At 41.2% G+C, this 18530-nt stretch overlaps 4 protein-coding genes across 11 annotated transcripts; 2 read left to right on the top strand and 2 right to left on the bottom strand.

The window, feature by feature from the left end:
• Window positions 1-706: 706 nt before the first annotated feature.
• On the bottom strand, window positions 707-4571 carry LOC139563366 (protein C19orf12 homolog). 5 transcript variants are annotated; one of them, XM_071382025.1, is made up of 3 exons: window positions 4497-4571; window positions 3631-3804; window positions 707-2145 (listed from the first exon to the last, which is right to left on the bottom strand). In XM_071382025.1, exons 2-3 carry the CDS (start codon window positions 3788-3790, stop codon window positions 1880-1882), a joined length of 426 nt encoding a protein of 141 aa, XP_071238126.1. In that variant the 5' UTR covers window positions 3791-3804; window positions 4497-4571; the 3' UTR covers window positions 707-1879. The 5 variants fall into 5 exon arrangements, with proteins under 5 accessions (XP_071238126.1, XP_071238125.1, XP_071238128.1 ...); XM_071382024.1 differs by having other exon boundaries at window positions 4398-4551; XM_071382027.1 differs by lacking the exon at window positions 3631-3804 and having other exon boundaries at window positions 4497-4560.
• A 505-nt stretch (window positions 4572-5076) lies between these two features.
• On the top strand, window positions 5077-8034 carry LOC139563365 (tumor protein p53-inducible nuclear protein 2-like). 2 transcript variants are annotated; one of them, XM_071382022.1, is made up of 4 exons: window positions 5077-5230; window positions 6504-6670; window positions 6877-7012; window positions 7130-8034. In XM_071382022.1, exons 2-4 carry the CDS (start codon window positions 6544-6546, stop codon window positions 7356-7358), a joined length of 492 nt encoding a protein of 163 aa, XP_071238123.1. In that variant the 5' UTR covers window positions 5077-5230; window positions 6504-6543; the 3' UTR covers window positions 7359-8034. The 2 variants fall into 2 exon arrangements, with proteins under 2 accessions (XP_071238123.1, XP_071238124.1); XM_071382023.1 differs by having other exon boundaries at window positions 5088-5230; window positions 6852-7012.
• Window positions 8022-10913, bottom strand: LOC139563364 (uncharacterized protein F13E9.13, mitochondrial). 3 transcript variants are annotated; one of them, XM_071382019.1, is made up of 7 exons: window positions 10749-10913; window positions 10185-10387; window positions 10030-10112; window positions 9710-9890; window positions 9411-9561; window positions 9081-9208; window positions 8022-8337 (listed from the first exon to the last, which is right to left on the bottom strand). In XM_071382019.1, the coding sequence occupies exons 2-7, from the start codon at window positions 10255-10257 to the stop codon at window positions 8147-8149; spliced, it is 807 nt and encodes a 268-aa protein (XP_071238120.1). In that variant the 5' UTR covers window positions 10258-10387; window positions 10749-10913; the 3' UTR covers window positions 8022-8146. The 3 variants fall into 3 exon arrangements, with proteins under 3 accessions (XP_071238120.1, XP_071238121.1, XP_071238122.1); XM_071382020.1 differs by having other exon boundaries at window positions 10185-10350; window positions 10749-10887; XM_071382021.1 differs by lacking the exon at window positions 10185-10387 and having other exon boundaries at window positions 10749-10911.
• A 238-nt stretch (window positions 10914-11151) lies between these two features.
• On the top strand, window positions 11152-15928 carry ccne1 (cyclin E1). Its single transcript, XM_071381299.1, has 12 exons — window positions 11152-11365; window positions 11865-11912; window positions 12102-12189; window positions 12292-12351; window positions 12589-12758; window positions 13181-13316; window positions 13773-13919; window positions 14022-14117; window positions 14379-14513; window positions 14738-14849; window positions 14983-15140; window positions 15253-15928. Exons 2-12 carry the CDS (start codon window positions 11899-11901, stop codon window positions 15367-15369), a joined length of 1233 nt encoding a protein of 410 aa, XP_071237400.1. The 5' UTR covers window positions 11152-11365; window positions 11865-11898; the 3' UTR covers window positions 15370-15928.
• The last annotated feature ends 2602 nt before the right edge of the window (window positions 15929-18530 follow it).

Below are 18530 nucleotides of genomic sequence, written 5' to 3' on the forward strand. Positions count from 1 at the left end.
CATTTGAAACAAAATCAGTTTAAATCGTGCTCTCTGGTTTCTGAAAAGAACGGTCTAAAACAGTTTTTCTATGAAGATATAAGACTGCTCTCACATCCCAGACTACCAATAAAGTGGTGATGGAATATGATATCTTGTGACTTCAATCCATTTGAATTTGAAAAAGCTGCTAAGACACTGTTTCTTAGTAAGCCATAGGTACAAGACTGACAACCATCTCTCAGAAACGAATGACATAACTTCTAATGAAATTTCCCCTCAAGATTAACAATCTATCTTTCGCTGTCTGATGTTATGACAACCCGCAGGTCCAAACTTGCTTGCAAAGAAGGAACAAGGAAACATCTAGAAAAACTAATGGGCAAAGAAATCACAGTGGTGTCATAACAACCTTTGCAAATACTTCAAAAAGAGCTCTGATATCTTAATAAGATTCTAGTATTATTCAAAAGTCTACATTTGAAACATTGAGGAACTATATTACATCCCGTATAGTCTCGCAAACCCAGAACAAAAAAATCTTGCGAAATTGCGTCAGATGAGATATGTTACGTGCATGCATCTGTCCAGGAGATAACATTGCGTAGCATTGTCTTCCTTCTCTTACAAAGAATGTGTTAAGTGGTTGAATTCTCCTCATGAAAATGTCAGTCGATTCACTGAAACAACATGTTTTCTGGCTTAATGATGTCATACTAAAAGCATGTGGTGATCATACAAGTCACCTTTATCCTTTATTTCATTTATCATGATTTTCATATAAACACTTTTGTACAGAGCACTACAAGATTTTCCCAATTAGTTAATTATAGGACTAGGTGGGACTTATCACCATTATGCGCCAGAAGTATCAAGGCCGGTTTCTCAGAAGTACTCATCTCTTACAATATTCACATTGCATGAATCACTTGAGATCCCAGGCACACTTACAAGAGGAGTGATCAGGGTCCTTTTTTCATTGTCTTGCATTTGAGTATTCACATTGCATGAATCGCTTGAGATCCCAGGCAAACTTACAAGAGGAGTGATCAGGGTCCTTTTTTCATCATCTTGCATTTGTTGCAAATAATGTAAATTATAAATGCCCAACAATATTCAATGTGTACATTTCAGTGCAAAATATCAGCAACAAATTATCCACTACAATATAATTCAGAGATAACATTCAGAGATAACAATTTCTCATCTAAAACAAAACAAATGTGTACATTAAAGTGCAATTCCGACACTTTTCCACCTCATATTCATCATCTCCAAAACCATAACAGTGTCTACATACAGTATGTGAAAACAGCGCATTTCTATGATCTGTGGTTAAAAAGATAAGAAGGTGCTAAACAAATGCTTCTCTGTAACATCACATGGTAGCATTAAAAGTAACAAAACAGTGATTTTCAAAACAGTGATTTTCAAAACAGTGATTTTCAACAAGTTTCTAGCCAGAGGGAGGGTATTTTCTTGCTCCTCCCATCACTGTGAATCTCCTAGTGCCTGAAAATCACTGTTTTTAAATACGTTTTACTTTTGATGATGTCATTGGGTAGAACTTTTAACTTCATATTTGTTTCTACAAAACGTAGAAATGTGCCATTTTCACATATGTAGACACTGGTGTTGTGCTGGAGAAGATGAAAATTACGTTTTTTAAAAAGTGGCGTAATTGTCATTTAAGCGCTTTATCAAAGGATATTAAATGGACATGATCAGATATTCGGTAACATGACAGGTCTGACATGAGTCTCAATGTAACCCTCATAAGGCCTCTTTCCGTGAACCTACAGTATAAAAGGTTCTTTCAGTCTCCAGAAATAAGCTGGAGTTGAATTTGAGTACAAATGTGTGTTCTAAGGAGTATCTCCAGATATTCAGTCTGTGTAGATCAGTCCCCATATCTCACCTCTGCTCTCAGTTCCTTTGTGATATAACGGAGTAGGGCAGCAGTGACCTGCTGCTGGAGAGTAGCATTCCCCATGACCAGGGCGGTCAGCTGGGCCAGGTCTGTCCAGTTCAGTGAGCCCAAAACGCCCATGATATCAGCATAGAGCCTCTGCTGCTGGTGGGGGGGCAGCTCCATGATGATCTGAGGGAGAGGTCTGAACTGTCCACTGGTCATCCACCATCCCAACAGGCCACCTACTGCACCACCTAAAGAGCAACACAAACAAGATCTGTGTCAGAAGATCAAGAGGGGAGAAGAGCTCACAGATTTAAAACACTCATGGTTATAAGATCTACAGAAAAGACAGAAATGCCAAAAGTGGAGGTGTGGCTGTTTATATTCAGAACCACATTCCTGTAAAGCTGTTGAAGAAATATGGCTACAGGTTAATCTGCCTCACCTAAAGCCCATTCTGGTGGGAAGCTGCTATAGACCACCAATTGCTAACAGTCAGTATCTGGATAACATGTGTGAAATGCTTGATAATGAATGTGATATCGATAGAGAGGTATACTTTCTGGGTGATTTAAATATTGACTAGCTTTCATCAAGCTGCCCACTCAAGAGAATGCTCAAAAACTGTAACTAGTGCCTGCAACCTGGTTCAGGTTATCAATCAACCTACCAGAGAGTTACAAACAGTACAGGAATGAAATCATCAACATGTATTGATCATTTCTTTACTAATGCTGCAGAAATTTGTTTCAAAGCAGTATCCAAATACATTGGATGTAGTGATCACAATATAGTATCCATATCTAGGAAAACCAAAGTTCCAAACGCTGGGCATAATATTGTGTATAAGAGGTGATACAATAAGTTTCGTAGTGATTCCTATGTTCTTGATGTGAAGAATATTTGTTGGTACGCAGTTTGTAATGACGAGCAACCAGACGCTGCACTTGACACATTTATGAAATTGCTTATCTCAGTTACTAATAAGTGTGGATTGATGAGGAATTGAAAAATTGTATGGTTGAGAGGGAAGAGGCAAAAGAGATGGCAAATAGGTCTGGCTGTATAACCGATTGGCAAATGTACTGCAAATTGAGAAATCGTGACTAAACTGAATAAAACAAAGACGAAACTACACTATGAAACAAAAATAAATGACAAAGAATGATATTAATAAGATTTGGAGCACCTTCAATTCAATTTTGGGCAAAAAGGCAAACTCCGCTCCATCATTCATTGAATCAGATGGCTCATTCATCACAAAACCAACTGATATTGCCAACTACTTTAATAATTTTTTCATTGGCAATATTAGCAAACTTATGCATGACATACCAGCAAAAATATTAGTAGAGTAGAGGCCTGAGGGCAGACATTTAATATGTTGTGAAATCTGTTATGAATGTATTGTAATGTTTTTAAAATGTAGAATGGCCTTAATTTTGCTGGACCGCAGGAAGAGCAAGGCAGCAGCTAATGGGGATCCATAATAACTACAAATAGAAATAAACAGCCATATTTATCAAAATCGACCTCCCCACTCATAAGACAACATTGGCTGAGAATTATTCTACCCTAACGCCATACTTTATAGGCCTACCACATATACACTAAAAATCTCATAGCTGCACTCAATACAATAGGTTTGAGAAAGGATATGGCTCCACCTTGTGGTTGAAGTAGGGAAGAGCAGATGATGATCATAATTTCGCTTACTAAATTGATAGGATCCTTACCAACAGCAATCCCTGGGGGACCACCTAGAAGACCCCCTAAAAATGCAGTCCCTCCTGCCACTGCTGATCCTTTCCCAGAATTCTTCACTGCTGCTTTTATCTGCTGATTTTCAGACAAGTTACAGCATAGTTGCATGACATCATCCATACGTGGAGCCATCGTAGCTGCTCTCCCTGGTGTGATGATAAGAGACACACTGAAGATCAGTTTGCAACCAAGCCAACTCATCGATCTCTAGTATACATTGCAAGTACAAATAGCCACTACCAATTTAATACTAGAAGAGATGTATGACTTGACTTCTGTCAGATATCCTGAAGACTAGGAGGAGTAAGCCATCTTCTGGTAATGAACTGCATTACACTGCTGAGAGTAGCCTCTACCAAAAGTAAAATAAACTATTGTTCAAATAATGTTATAGGCCCTTTTTACTCCAAATGTTGACAAAACCAGGAAACTATATTATAGTAATCAATTCAGTTATCATATTTAGCAGACAGAGACTGGGAAAATAACTGATGACTTAATGCAGACCATTGTCATTAGTCAAAAACTTCTCACACAAGAGATTCGAAATGCTTCCCTCGGATTTATGTTATAACCACAATAATAACGACCGCAGCTAATAATAATGATAATTATACTTCCCTTCTGATATGTAGGCCTTTTATAATGGCGTAAGACGACATCGAAAAATAGAAGATAGTGTTAGTGTGTCATCATGTGGCCATCAGAATTCTCTCTACGTTAAAAGTGTGTCAATCACCTTTACATAACGACATAGTTGTCCCCATCCCACAGGACGGACTCTGACGTTGGCCTACATGAAAATAGCCTAAAGTACAAATTGGTGGCGAATCCCTACCGTCAGATCTCGCACTTCGATGATGTGTTAATGTCTGTGTATATTGAGTGTTGGTAAAAACTATGACCGCGGTGAATGACGGGACATTCGTTTAGAACAATCCCACATCCTGTTAAAACGATTCGCGGTTGTTTTTAGATGCACAATAAAACAAACATAGCCTAATAAATAGATCTCAGTGGGGCAACCTGGCATAATTGTCATTTACTCGGCAAATATTTGCAACAATGTTTCAAGAAAAGTCATTAATACAAACCCCCCCCTTTTCATAACATTGGTGGGGCTCGTTTTGCAGGGCCCGGTGCCCGGGGTGGGTGGAGATTTCCCTTAAGAATCAATAGAATTATCTAAAAATAACAAACTCCGCTCACACGGACCACCGGGCCATGCAAAACGAAGTCGACCACTGTTGTGAAATGCAAACCGTTGTACATTTAAAAAAAATTATAATAATCTTCCACTCTAATATATTTGGACGTCGGTTGAAACCAGGTATTTAAGTATGTTTCAAGTAAGGACACATTTATTCACTTGACAGCTAGTTATGAGGACAAAGGTTAGTTGTGCGCAACCTCCCGAAGCCCCGCCTTCGAGTTGGGATTTTTATTTACGTTCACCACCCACCATAGCAAAAGAGTTGGTGTTCATAAACAAGTCTGTATCAAAACAATTACAGATCAGTTATAGTTTCAAGCTAACCGTCGGCCACCACCTGTTAAATATACATTTGTGAGGTAAGAAAAAAATACATTGTAGCCTTCAACATTGTGCGAGAGGTTGTATTTTTAGCCTTAGTTCATGTGTATAGCATAGACACTTTTCTTTAGCCTACTAACTTATCTATCCATTGCATGTTTTTATTGATTTCTACATCCCAAAAGTGTCCTATTAGGCCAACTTTTTAGTTTTGTAGACTACCATGTAATTGTAACCATGTCATGTGTCATTTTGTAAGTAGGTTGGGTTATTTGTTTGATTGTCAGTGAATTACATAAATGCAGGTTCTTAATTATTAACTTATTTATTGAAGAAGTTTAAACCCAATTAATGCCATATCAAGTTCACCCAAACTACCTTCCTGTGTTTTTTAAGGATTTGATTGTTTCTATCACACATTTATTATATATTGAATAGGGCTAATGTAAGGATTGTCTTACATGTCTTTAAACTTCCAACTTCTGGACTTTTTGATGGCCCACCAGAAAAGATATGCAAGTGTATATGTAATCTCTGCATTTTGCACCTTATGAGCTAATTCTGTCGGGACACTATTCGATCTTCCCTTGCTGGCAAGCTGGGGTGTAGCTGTATATTGACAGTATAGGTTGACAAGTACACCGAGGCATTCAAAGACCGTGGCTGTCCAAGTCTAAAAGTGGATGCTGTGGTATTCTGTCTAGTCTATGACACCTTTAGCCTGAAAGACATACCAATACTGTTTATACCTGATTCTATTTTTAATAGGCCTATTTGACCAGAAATGTCAAAATACAATTATATACACTAAAATGTATACATATATATATATATATATTTTTACAAACCATTTGTTTTCACCATAGTTTGGCCGATTGGCTTCATATTCACCACATTCGTTTATTCATAACACATCTTAAAATTCAGACACAGGCTTGAAATGAGTTGCTGGTCTAAAAAGGATGCCATGACCTTCAGTCTGCAAATAGCTTCCAAGGGGCATGCTGTTCCTGATTCTGCTGTGCTGGCAGGGTCATTAACCAAGGACACAATGTTAAAAACTAAAGGTCATAATGTAAGGTGTTGTTCAGAGTCTGCTTTCCGGAAATAATTTCAGATCTATCTTCTGTCAATGTGGATATTAAACTACACATGCCTTTTCAGGTTCTGCTGTTTTCTTGCATTTGATGCAATGTTTTACTATGATCAGTTTTGCAATTTTACCAGTTTAGCAGTAATTGTAGCTGGTTTGCACATTTTCCTTATGGGGGCAACATACTATAACACTATGTTAACTCATTTTCTTTGCAGACTGCAATAAGAGGGCCAAGGGAGGCAAAACATATACACAATGATTGGAAAGATACTTGCCCATTTCCTTGGTAGCACAGATGGCGATTTTCCCACAGATGACAATGAAACCTATGAGGAGCTCATTGAGTTTGAGGAGGGAGGATGGGTCGTTATCAACATTCAAGGTAAGCCGATAATTTTGTTCACAGAAAGTTGAAATCACAAGTTAGTTGTTAAACTGGTATGGGCATTGTTGTCTGCAGTTACTTGTTTTGTAAATGGTAGTATTGTAGTTATTTGGATAGTAGATCTAATGGTCACTATTAGAGGTCTCACTGGTGTTTTTCCTTTTTGGTCTCGGTTTAGTACATTTGTGGTCTGATGTTTCCAGAGAACAACTCCCTGAATCCCCCTGAGGAAGACCCTTTGGAAAACCTGCTGATTGAGCATCCCAGTATGTCTGTATACCAGATCAGACACCAGCCTAGCGATGAGGAACACTCAGATGAAGAGGATGCTTCTCCCAGGTCAGTTTTCATCCAGGGGATCCATCTACTGTAGTCAGTGTGATAACACAACCATTATCCTAGAGAAAGGAGTGTCACATTTTAAAGTTATTCTGCCCCCCCCCCCCCCCCCTGCAGGCCTGTGCCAGTCAAACAGCATGTGTCCTGGAGGCTAGCTGCCTGGGGCAGCCCGCTTCCATGCAATGTCCAACTGCTTGCCATACAGCGAGCCAGGACTCACGTGGAGTGCAAGAAGCTGACCAGGAGTGCTCTCCAGAGACAGAACCTTGCCAAGATGCGCTTCTCCCCCTCTGACAGACGCTTTGGTCACTTCAAACAACCCTGCCAGCGTCTGTACAACTACTGAGTGTCTACTGAGTAACCACGCCCCTGTCTGAACCCACTTAACACACAGACCGTAGACCTATGACCCTGTGAATCTCTTTACCCTGATCAAGGGAACCCCCTTTGCTGAGTATGTTATTAACATACCGAGCCCAGTTTGAGAGTGAAATAGCCTTGAGTAGATGTGTGTGCATGTGAAAAGTATTATAACTGGCTTGTAACGGTTAAGGCTTATGGCTCTGATGAAAACTTTTATGTAGTGTATAAAATGCTAAAGGTTTTAGCACTTGCAAATATGAATTCTATTGTATATAGAATACTTTTTTTGTATTACTTTGCGTGCCTTAGATTTAGATACGTTGTGGGTATATTGCTTTAAGGAAAGTTGAAATGTTTCATAGCTATGAAAAGCTAATTTGTATATATTTGATGACACAAAACATCACTCTTGAGTAATTGGACCTCTTTCGCTATATTTGGTAAGGATTACCAAATAATGATGAAACACTGTTACTAATGTATGTTTTGTACTTAGTGTACTTAGTGATTCACTTTGTTTTTATACATTTATTCCCAGTGTGTTATTATGTTTGTTGTACTGCTACAAGCCCGGTTTGTAAATATATTCAGATTTATTTGGTATTTTGGTGTATATTTAAATGTTAAAAGATGTTAAATAAATCGGTTTTGTTTAGGTATTATTTGTGTTTTATTAAATAGCATGAGACATAACTTCAGTAATTACATGTATTATTACCACAAAATGTCATTGTTCTGCATTCAATTATTTTAGCAGCAAATTGGTGGATTTCATTTTCGAAGCAAATGCACCTTCCCCATGAACTTCTTAACGCTTTCTGGATAAACAGCATTTGCCCAAACTCCTCCCCTCTTGAAATGAGAGCCAATTATCATTGCACTAGCATCAAGGTAGTGTTCCACGTTGTCATAGGTCACTCCTGAGCCAATAAGAACTGGGAGTCTTACAGACCCTGCAACATCTGCAAATAGAAAAGAAAGGATTGTTGAGTAAATGTTTTGTGATGCTACATTATGCGTGAGCTTATATGAAACGAATACCTAAATGGTTGGATTTAGGAATGCATTGCAAGTGTCATGCATCATCTCTGATAAGTAAATGGTGAACGTAGGTCCAGAGATGATATGAGAAAAACACATGAAGAGATAAATCCAGACTCTGGCAGCTCCATTTACCCATCTGACAACAGAGCCAGCCCAATGGAATCGTACTGGGAGACTGTAGGAGCACCTCCAAACTAGGCAGCAGGGTTGTGTAGCAGTCTGGCCTGAGCCTGCCTGTGTTTACAGCCTTCTGTGTAAGTCAGCCATCTGTAGGCTGTGCTTAAAAATAGCAGACGATGTTGGTGTCTATATTACGCCAAGCAGGGCTGTGGCAGGCAAGGGCAGGACCGGGCTGTGTGCCCATGGTCAGCACGATCCAGACTCGGGGGACTATGAGGCTGCCATCCTCTCCCCAGACGAGGCTGCTCTTTATAAGGCCAGCAACGAGGCTCAGAGGCTCCATGGGCTTTAGGGCAGCTTAACCTCTGGGCTACATGAAAAACTAATGCCAGGAACTATATTCCCTTGCAAATGTAGGACGTATGCAATAGACTGGTATGCAGTGGGAGTGGTATGAAATTGAGTGAAGTGACGGAACATACTTTGTGCGTATGTGTCATACAGGTCTGTATGTGCCAGAGAATTCAGAGACAGGACACACCTCTGAGCTCCATTGGATCTGCCTGAACCCCTGTGGCTGTTCCAGTGATGATGAGCCCGTCAGAGAGGAAAAACTCAGCTGCTCTGGCCGTCTCCACTATGCTCACATCTGAAGTCAGGGCATGGGAGCTAGGAACACAAACACAAATCAGAAAACATCCAATTACACTTACTACAAGTCAGAAAGGTTACTTTCATCTCCTTGCAGTATCGTTTATGGATAATATTAGCCGCATTACCTGCATGTTGAAAACCTTCTGAAATACCATAACAGGACATCTAGGCTAGCCAGTGGGGTTGTCTGACTGGAGTGTTTTGAGCAATTGCTCACCTGTGCTTCTTTTTTATATCAGTGAAGACCTGCACATGTTCAGCCTTAATTTGCTTGCGGTATCGCAAAAGGTCTCCGGCACAGGCATTCAAAAGGCCTTCATCAGCAACATGTGAGAAGACGTATCCCTCTGCCCTGATAAAATCCATACCTTGGAAAAAGACAACAATGGAATAGGTAGCTAAACATTTGCTTTTCCCAACCTCTTAATACGGATCTTTCGATTAAACTAAAGGCTAGCCTGAAGCACTCTTGCATACATGTATTAATCAGTAATAAGCAATGCCAGCTGTATCAACCTGAAGCCAGTGCAACAGCAAGAGCTGAGCTGTTTGCTGCAGACAGGATCTGAACTCCAAGAGGCAGAGACGGACAGATCCCCCTCACCGCTGCACACACCGCGGTCATAGAGGCACACACCTCTGGTCCAATTGAGAATGTGTATGGAATGTCATGCATGTTCTCAATGATCAGCCCATCCTGTTCAAAAGATCAACAGACAACAAACAATTAATTTCCAGTCACCCTTGAGGATGAATATTGTGGTTTACATAGTCAGAGGCTACAGTATTAGTAACATCAAAAAGTAAGGAGTTCTTGTGTTTTTGCTTATACTTACAATACCCGCATTGTGATAGATTTCTGCCTCATGGCATGCCTCCTCAACAATTTGAGGAATGGCCATGTTTCCTAAAGGGGTGCCTGAAAAACATAAATCAAAGTTAAAAACAAAAAGAGAGTAAAAAACGACATATGCGTCCCAATAATCTTTACCTGGCAAGGCTTGAACATGAATCATTCCAATAACCACAGATTTAGCACGTCCAAAGAGTTTCAGAAACTTCATTTTTGTTGTTGTTTCAAACCAGTTGCAATGTGGAGGCAAAAGTAGCTTTGAAATGAGACTCGTTCCCGTGCAGCTGCTAGCTTGATCACGTGCCTGGTCAAAGTGTAGGTTAATACAGGTTTCGAGATCTCTGAGTGATGATCACCCAATCCAGTGTTTTTTTCGTGTGGCGCATGAAACATATCAAAACACAATTTTAACAGTTACGACTGAGACAAGACACATAGGTTGCAGATTAGCCTCCACCTTGTCTACATTTCCTTTATCTTCTGATAAGAATTATATATGAAAGCATTAGATGGTGCCTAAAATGTATTTTACTAAACCTGCACTGTTTTTTTCTCCAACAAATAATTTGTGTAGACAAGAGGAAGGAGACGAGGAGGAAGCCACTAAACGTAGCTAATGCACCAGTGCAGAGCCGCGCGCCATCACCATTCTCGTTGAACAAATTGCGCGGCATTAATTTGATTAAAAAAATAATGACATACCTCTTGAATTATGGACAGTGAAAGTCCATTATGTCGGCTTGATAGAGAAACATTTTAAAATATTTCTGTCAAAATCGGCATAACGTCCGGATTTGCAGGTTTTTGAAAGGGACACAGTCTTTGTTTACATCCGTCTTCCCTAGCCACGCGGTACTTTGTGGTTCCGGATTCTAAGCACCGCCCCTGAGCTGTCGCCGCGCCGGCCACGCCTCCCTTTTGCCGGCAAAATGCAATATTTCTCACACCATTTTACTGTATATTTCTCACACAACATAATATTTCAGATGATTTAACTCTTCACGTCTGAACAATTAATGACTAATAATAATGTTCGTTGAAATGTAACTGCAAAGGATTAATGAACAGTGTCAAGTATTTAAATCACCCGCTCGGACCGCCCCTTACGATATGTAGACTGCAAGCAGTTTATAAGCCAAGGCGCAAAACTCATTGCGCCAGTATAGAACAAGTAGCTAGCCGAACTCTCAGCTCAATTTTTGATGACAAACAGAGGCCACGAATCGAATAACAATTGAATAGCTGACTAGTAACTTTAGCCATATTTTCTCTGATCCTTTCAACCAAGTGTGGACTTCTTCGCGGGGGAATATTTTTAGGTAAGCTGGCAAGAAATTGAAACATCTCTTGTTAACTAGCAGTCGTGCAACTTTTCAATCAAACTCCCTCAACGTGATTCGAAATGAACGTGTTAGTGAGAAGATTGTAAATATTCTGAATTTGAAAGACGACGGACAACATTGGCTGGCTAGTTGTTTTTGTGAGAAAGCTTATTAGAGCGGGTGAATGGAAAATGGCATACTTGATGGCTCGGCCATTTTCTGGCCAGCTTCTCTCTAATTTAGAAGAAATTTAACTAGTTTCCATCGACTGTATGTCAAACTGTTAGGTTTAGGTGATAGTGTGGAATCCGGTGTCAATATGCGTGGTTTTGTGACAATTATTGCAGTATTTCATATTGTTTGTCGTCCTTTAACATTGTCCCACTTCCATTTGCCCGCGCCCAGATCTTTTGACGAGTTGGCTTTGTGAGACTTACGTGGGGGGTTGGTTGTGGTTATTAGCTAAACAAATAAAATGCATATTTCATGTTTCCAGGCTCTATATATTGGAGGGATACACGTGGGATATAATGCCAAGCAAAGGGTAAGTTTCAGTTTTGCAGTTTGACCTAGTCTTGTCAATGTCGCTAGCTAGGTGACGGGAAAAAAAGTTGTCACGTTAACAGATAGCTGGCTAACTAGCCGCAACTTAGCTAGTTAGCCTGCAATAACTAACGTTTCTTACCATTTCAGTAACACGCATATCATAATTCAATATTTACTGTAATTTCAGGGAAAATGTGGAATCCAGGACAATTCATCATGAGATGCCCAAGGAAACTGCAGTGAGATCCAATAAAAGAAAATCAGACGTTGCCGTTGTAAGTTCTTGCGATCTGCGTTTTGCTACTGTAACGAGATGGTTGCATGGCTGTCTTTTAAATGGTTTATCATAATGAACATTCTCATTATTAAATCCTCAGTATTTACAAGACCCAGATGAAGTGGCAGAGATGACGAAAAAGAACCAGTGTGGAACTTTGGTGACTATATGCATTTTACTATTCCGTGGCATTCCCTTGCAGACCATGCATTTGTTGGATTTAGCTTACACACACCAGGCAGTGACCTACACCGGTTAATCAGGACTGCTCAATAAATGACAATTGTTTAATCAGTTGCTATCAGTGGCACTGTCTCAGAATCCTCTTCATGCTGTTTATTTTTATCAGTTGGTCAACTTTCTTATCCTCCCCTCTTCTTATCCCTCTTCTGTGCAGGCGTGCTGGAATCCTGAGTCGGTTCACACGATCCCGTGCAGGCGGATCCCCACGCCTGACAATGAAGTCGATCAACCAGTTGCTTTGAATGCCACTGGGTTTTCTACTCAGTACACCTTCAAAAACATATTTGTCACCCCCACCAGGTCTTCCCCTCTTCCTGTTCTATGGTGAGTCACTTCTGGTATCTGGGACAACGTGGGCAAGATGCAATGACGCTGCTAAGTAACAGGAGTGGTTACTTGCCACATTTTATGTATGCTTTTTATTGGGAGATGACTTGAACTCATACCTTGAGCTCTGCACTTGCGCGGTCTAAGGCCAAGCATTATGATGACCAATGTGTTCATCTGTTTCATTTGAATGTAACACACACAATGTAGTCCTTACCACTATCGTCTCAGTGTGATCTGCTGTTATAACAACGGCTATATATCCCTCCTTGACACTCATATTATGTGTACCTGTATACTGTTTCATCTTAAAGTTCTGTGTTTGCACTCTCTCTAGTTGCGGGATTCTTTGTTTATCCCATTGATTTGATAAATACAAATGAACTAGACGCCAACCATCTGGATATGTTTCTCTGTAGCTGGGCAAGCGGAGACGACGTATGGAACAACCTGTTGAAGAAAGACGAGACCTATTCTCGAGACATCCACGTCATGAAGAAACACCCACACCTCCAACCCAAGATGAGGGCTATTCTTCTCGACTGGCTAATGGAGGTTTGTAGCGCCCTCTGTATCAAAGTCCTAGACTAAATTCCTTTCCCACAGTATCTGCTACTTTGATCAAATCCCTCATGTTACTTGATGAGTGTCGTCCATGTTTATCTTAAGGTGGTGAGTGGATTAGTTTTAACAGTAGATGTATGACCCCAGTTAACTGTAGTTTGTACAATATTAGCATAACCTATTGGGGAAATGGCTGTCAGGTGATGTGTATTAGCTGAGCTCTAACAGATTCTAACGGGAAGCATAGTCTGCTGCACAACTGTGCATTCAACCAAAATGTCTTTAGCATTTAACCCAACTCCTCTGACTCAGCATTGATCTTAGTTGGATCGTTTCAAACCTATGGTATAGGGAACTATGATCAATGCTCTTACACGGGGAAATCTTCCATAGCTACTCTGTGATATTGCCTTGGAGTTGTGTTCTCAACTGTTTTCTCTCTCTCAGGTGTGCGAGGTGTACAAGCTACACAGAGAAACCTTCTACCTGGCTCAGGATTACTTTGATCGGTTCATGGCCACACAGACCAATGTTTTCAAGTGCACACTACAACTCATCGGCATCTCTTCTCTGTTTATAGCTGCCAAGATGGAGGTAGGAAGAAGCCTCTTCTACGACCTGCGTTAAGGTTTCTTCATTTTCCATATTGCAGCGCAAGTTTTTTAAAACATGTTTACTACTGCTTTTTCCCCCCAGGAAATCTACCCTCCAAAGGTGCATCAATTTGCCTATGTTACTGATGGTGCCTGCACTGAGAATGATATCCTATGTATGGAGCTAATCATTATGAAGGTATGCCCCTCAAACACTTTACGTCCCAGTGGTTTTCACTACGGATTGGTCACAAATCCTTACTGTTGTCTGAAGCTTGTTGAGCCATGAGCAACATTTAGCCATTACTAGTAAAAATTACTACATATTCCTAATGGTAGTTTCTGTCTAACTTGATAGGACGCATGTTTCTTTTGTCTCCTAATATCTGATCTGGGGAACACTTCACTGTGGAATGAAATCATCATGTGGCTCTTGTTTCTACTGTCCCCCTTTGCTCAGGAGCTGAAGTGGCGTTTGAGTCCCCTGACGCCTGTGTCCTGGCTAAACATCTACATGCAGGTTGCCTACCTGAAAGAGTCCGAAGAGGTTCTCATCCCACAGTACCCGCAAACTACGTTTGTGCAGATTGCCGAGGTAAGGTTACAACTGAGTTTTCCCGCCACTTGCATGTGATTCATGTTTGTCTTGAAACAAAATGCACAAGATCAACGAGGCAAAATATCATGTTAATTCTCAGTTGACTGTTATTGCTTATACAAGTTGAATTTGTGAGACAATGGTTTCCCATTTCCTCCCCTTAGAATGGCTCATTGCCTCTGTTGTGGAAGTACATATGTGGTGTTGTGCTCTCTCTATAGCTCCTGGACCTCTGTGTATTGGATGTGAAATGTCTGGAGTTCTCCTACGGGGTGCTAGCTGCCTCTGCCCTGTTCCATTTCTCCTCGCTGGAGCTGGTGGAGAAAGTCTCAGGTAGGGCGTTTCATTCTGAAGCTGTTCAGGTCAATCAACATCTTCATTCCAACCACTGAGTTATAGTGGTTTGGTAGACTTGCCGAAGGCGTCTTTAGCCCTAACCAGATCTCTTTTGTCTTGGTCTGTGCAGCTCTGAAGTGGTCTGATGTTGAGGAGTGTGTGAGGTGGATGGTCCCCTTTGCCATGTCCATCAGAGAAGTGGGCAGCTCAGCCCTGAGGACCTTCAAAGGAATCCCAGCAGACGACATGCATAACATCCAGACCCATGCTGCCTATCTGGACTGGATGGTGAGGGCATTTGTTTGTATGGTTTTCAATCAATGTTCTATACCTATGTGTGGCATTGTTTCTTGTGTGCAATTGCAGCCTGTATTGAGAGCTCTGTTGGTTTCTTCTTTAGGCGAAGGCATGCTCCTACCCACAAGTGGATGTAGATCGCAGCCAGAGTTCACCTATACCGTCCGGAGTGCTCACTCCGCCCCCTAGCAGCGAGAAACCAGAGGGCACAGTCTCTTGATTTCCATTGGGTTAGTATGGGCACGGGCTGAGGAAGTCTCAAGACGGGACCAAGATATTGTAGGTTTGGGAGAAATCCATGGCCTTTCACACGCTCACATGATTTTTCTATGTGCGTGCGCATGTTTTATTCCATGAGTTGTTTTGGTGCAAAGGTGAATGGCCGTTTTTGGATGTCTGCCTTTTTGAGTGAGTGACAGTTTTTAATTGGAGTGATGCCAAGCTGGACCACCTGCCAAAAACCCAGAGCTGTCACTGGCTCTGAGTGCTGCTAAAAAAGGTGGACTTGGCTTGACGGAACAGTGGATGGGTGTGTGTGTGCTGCTAATGCTTGCCATTTTGAGGTTTGCTTGTGGGACCAGTAACTCTGCTGCCAAATTGGACAAGTGGAACAGCCTGCATCAGAAGCAGAAATATGGATTGTATTTAAGATTTTATCTCCAGTTCTTTTCTCACGTTTGAGTTTTCAAAACAGTCATACATTTGTGAAATGAGATGCTGCTACTTTATATCTTATTTTTTTAAATAAAGTCACTGTCGCAGACAGCTTTTATGTTTTACAATGTTGTTGGTCTTTGCTTTGGCCATGGACTGGGATTGTAGCCTGGTTGAACAAGCCTGACTGTTGTGCTCACTATTGTTTTAATGCAAGTGAAATGGTTTGGTGACCTCAATGATCAGGCTGGTTCCACCAAGCTACAGGGATGGGTCAACATGCATGTCGGTCGTGCGCAGTAGATCATCGGCTGGTTGGTGAATGTTTCGGGTGTGGCCACGTTTGCGATTTGTCTTGAATTCTGCATGGAGCCAATGGTTTCAGTAAGGCATCACGTGCTAGAGGCCAATGAAAGCAGCTGGCAAACCAACAGCTTAACCGTCTGACTCCATTTGGGAGCCTGAGATCACAGATCTACTGTGGAAGTCCTGCTGTAGCATGCCATCGATGTCATATTATTTTTGTCATGTGTTACAGTGTATGTGTAATCAGTAGACTACTAGGCATAGGTCTACCATCTCAAACATTTTTGTTTTAATAGTACCACAATGGAAATGAAATAAGAACTTTTGTCATCACCTTTAAATGCGTGATCCATGTGGTTGTATTTTGAAATTGTCAAATCTCTTTGCTGGATTAGAGACGCATGCACAATATGACTTTTGTAGGTGTAACTCATACAAAAATATATAGAGAGGAGTTGGATGTTTCACAGGCAATGATGTGCATCTACGACTTCATTAGTGTTCATGCTTCTCAATGTGGCCGTACCCGTAGGTGCTCCTTTTTAACGCCTTAAAAAAATAACAGATTACCCCCCCCTTGTTTTTTGAGCTTGTCTCATCGGTGCAACTCTCCCAACGGTCTCGGGTGGTGAAGGTCGAGTCATGTGTCCTCTGAAACATGTGCTTCTTAACACCCGCACAAGTGTGTCTGCGGAAACCCCTTTCAACGGACTACAGAGGTCAGCCTGCAGCTGCCCGGTGATACAAGAAGTCACTAGAGCGCGATGAGCCAAGTAAAGCCCACCCGGCCAAACCCAGACAACGTTGGGCCAATTGTGCATTGCCCTATGGGACTCTCCCGATCAAAGCTGGTTGTGATACAGCCCGGGATCGAACCCAAGTCTGTGGAGAAGGCTCTAGCACTTCAATGCAGTGTCTTAGACTGCTGCTCCACTCTGGGGGGGGTGCCCTAAGCCTTCCCAATTTTATACTTGCCTCTTGCAAAACTAAAGTTTATACTGAAAGTTATTCAAGTGCATAACATAAGACTTAATGTTTTAACAGTAATTTATAAGCACACGTTTCTATAAAATATAAATCGCTAGAAACGGCTGCTTTTCTTTAAACTCACAAAATATTGTAGAAAGGTAATGGATTGGCCATAAAGGTGACATCTGAAGTGTTGCATTGGGCTAATGTAAAGTACAGAAAACAGGAGAGATGTGAAAGGTGTAGATGTAAACATATTCAATGTCATATGTTTGTGTTCACTGTAACTTGCCATAATGGGCAATCAAAGGGGGGGGAAATGAAAGTCATCTGAATGAAAACAAAATGGAGCATAGGGATGGTCTCTATAATGGCTGTCTCTTTCATGCATTCACTGACAGACAGTGCCCTCTGCTTGCAGTCAAGGAGTGTGTGCTTAAAGATACACAGGACTAATCCACTAGATGTCAGTATGACGCTTCCACTGTCAAAGCTGCTCTCTCCTAAGACTTGTGGGGGACTACTCGACAGATGCTGCTGGGAGTAATTCTTGGACTTGTCTAATTCTCTTGTCCTTCACTTTGTCACAAACCAGATTGGATCACCTAAGGGTTTGTTTTTCTTCGGCCAGCTGAATTTTTCAGATGCATATTTCAAATGGATTGATAGTATTGTCTTACTAAATCATTTGGATATTGTCTACATCAATTCTGCAAGAATATGGACGAACCATGCCATCTTAAGTTATGCCCTATATTCCTTCTCAACCATTTCAAACCATTGTTTAAAAAATATGGACTGTTCCTTTTCTGCTCTGGTACTCTACACACCCATCGACTGTTCTGCATCAATGTTCAGTAATTAACGCTGCATTAAAGCAGCAGGGGCCCTTGCTGTCTCTTTAAAGAGAGGGGGGCTTCACCCATCAGACAGGCTCTTGGGGCATAGGGCCCTCAGGCAGGCAGGCAACAGCACAACAGCTGTTATGCACTCAATGGCCCCTTTGTTCTCGCAGCTCAGACGCTTGTGGCAGCAGCAGGTGCCCATTGGCTGAACCACCAGCCACCACCAGAGTTCACACCTAGATAGGGGGTACAGTAGACACCAATCACTGAAAATGCTAAAGGGGTTTCCACCTACATAGTAACAGTCATAGACCAGCGTTTGTGTTTTATATCATTCAAAATTACAATTAAAATGGCAGAATGTGTCAACATCGGAATGACTAAATTGATGTAAGGATTCTGCTTTGATCAAGAAAAGGGTACATGTTTAATAATACAAATTTGGTCAAAGGTGCAAAAGGGAAAACATTTGCTTACATATTTTTCAATTGGGAGTCTGACTGTGACACTTTAGGGTCGATGGAAACATGTTTTGTCATGTCAAATAGGTCACTTGGTGACATTCTTTCCCTGAGGCAAGGCAGGGGGCAGCAGAGGGACGATAGCA

The sequence above is a fragment of the Salvelinus alpinus genome, chromosome 33 (assembly GCF_045679555.1).
Source record: "Salvelinus alpinus chromosome 33, SLU_Salpinus.1, whole genome shotgun sequence".
NCBI lineage: Eukaryota > Metazoa > Chordata > Actinopteri > Salmoniformes > Salmonidae > Salvelinus > Salvelinus alpinus.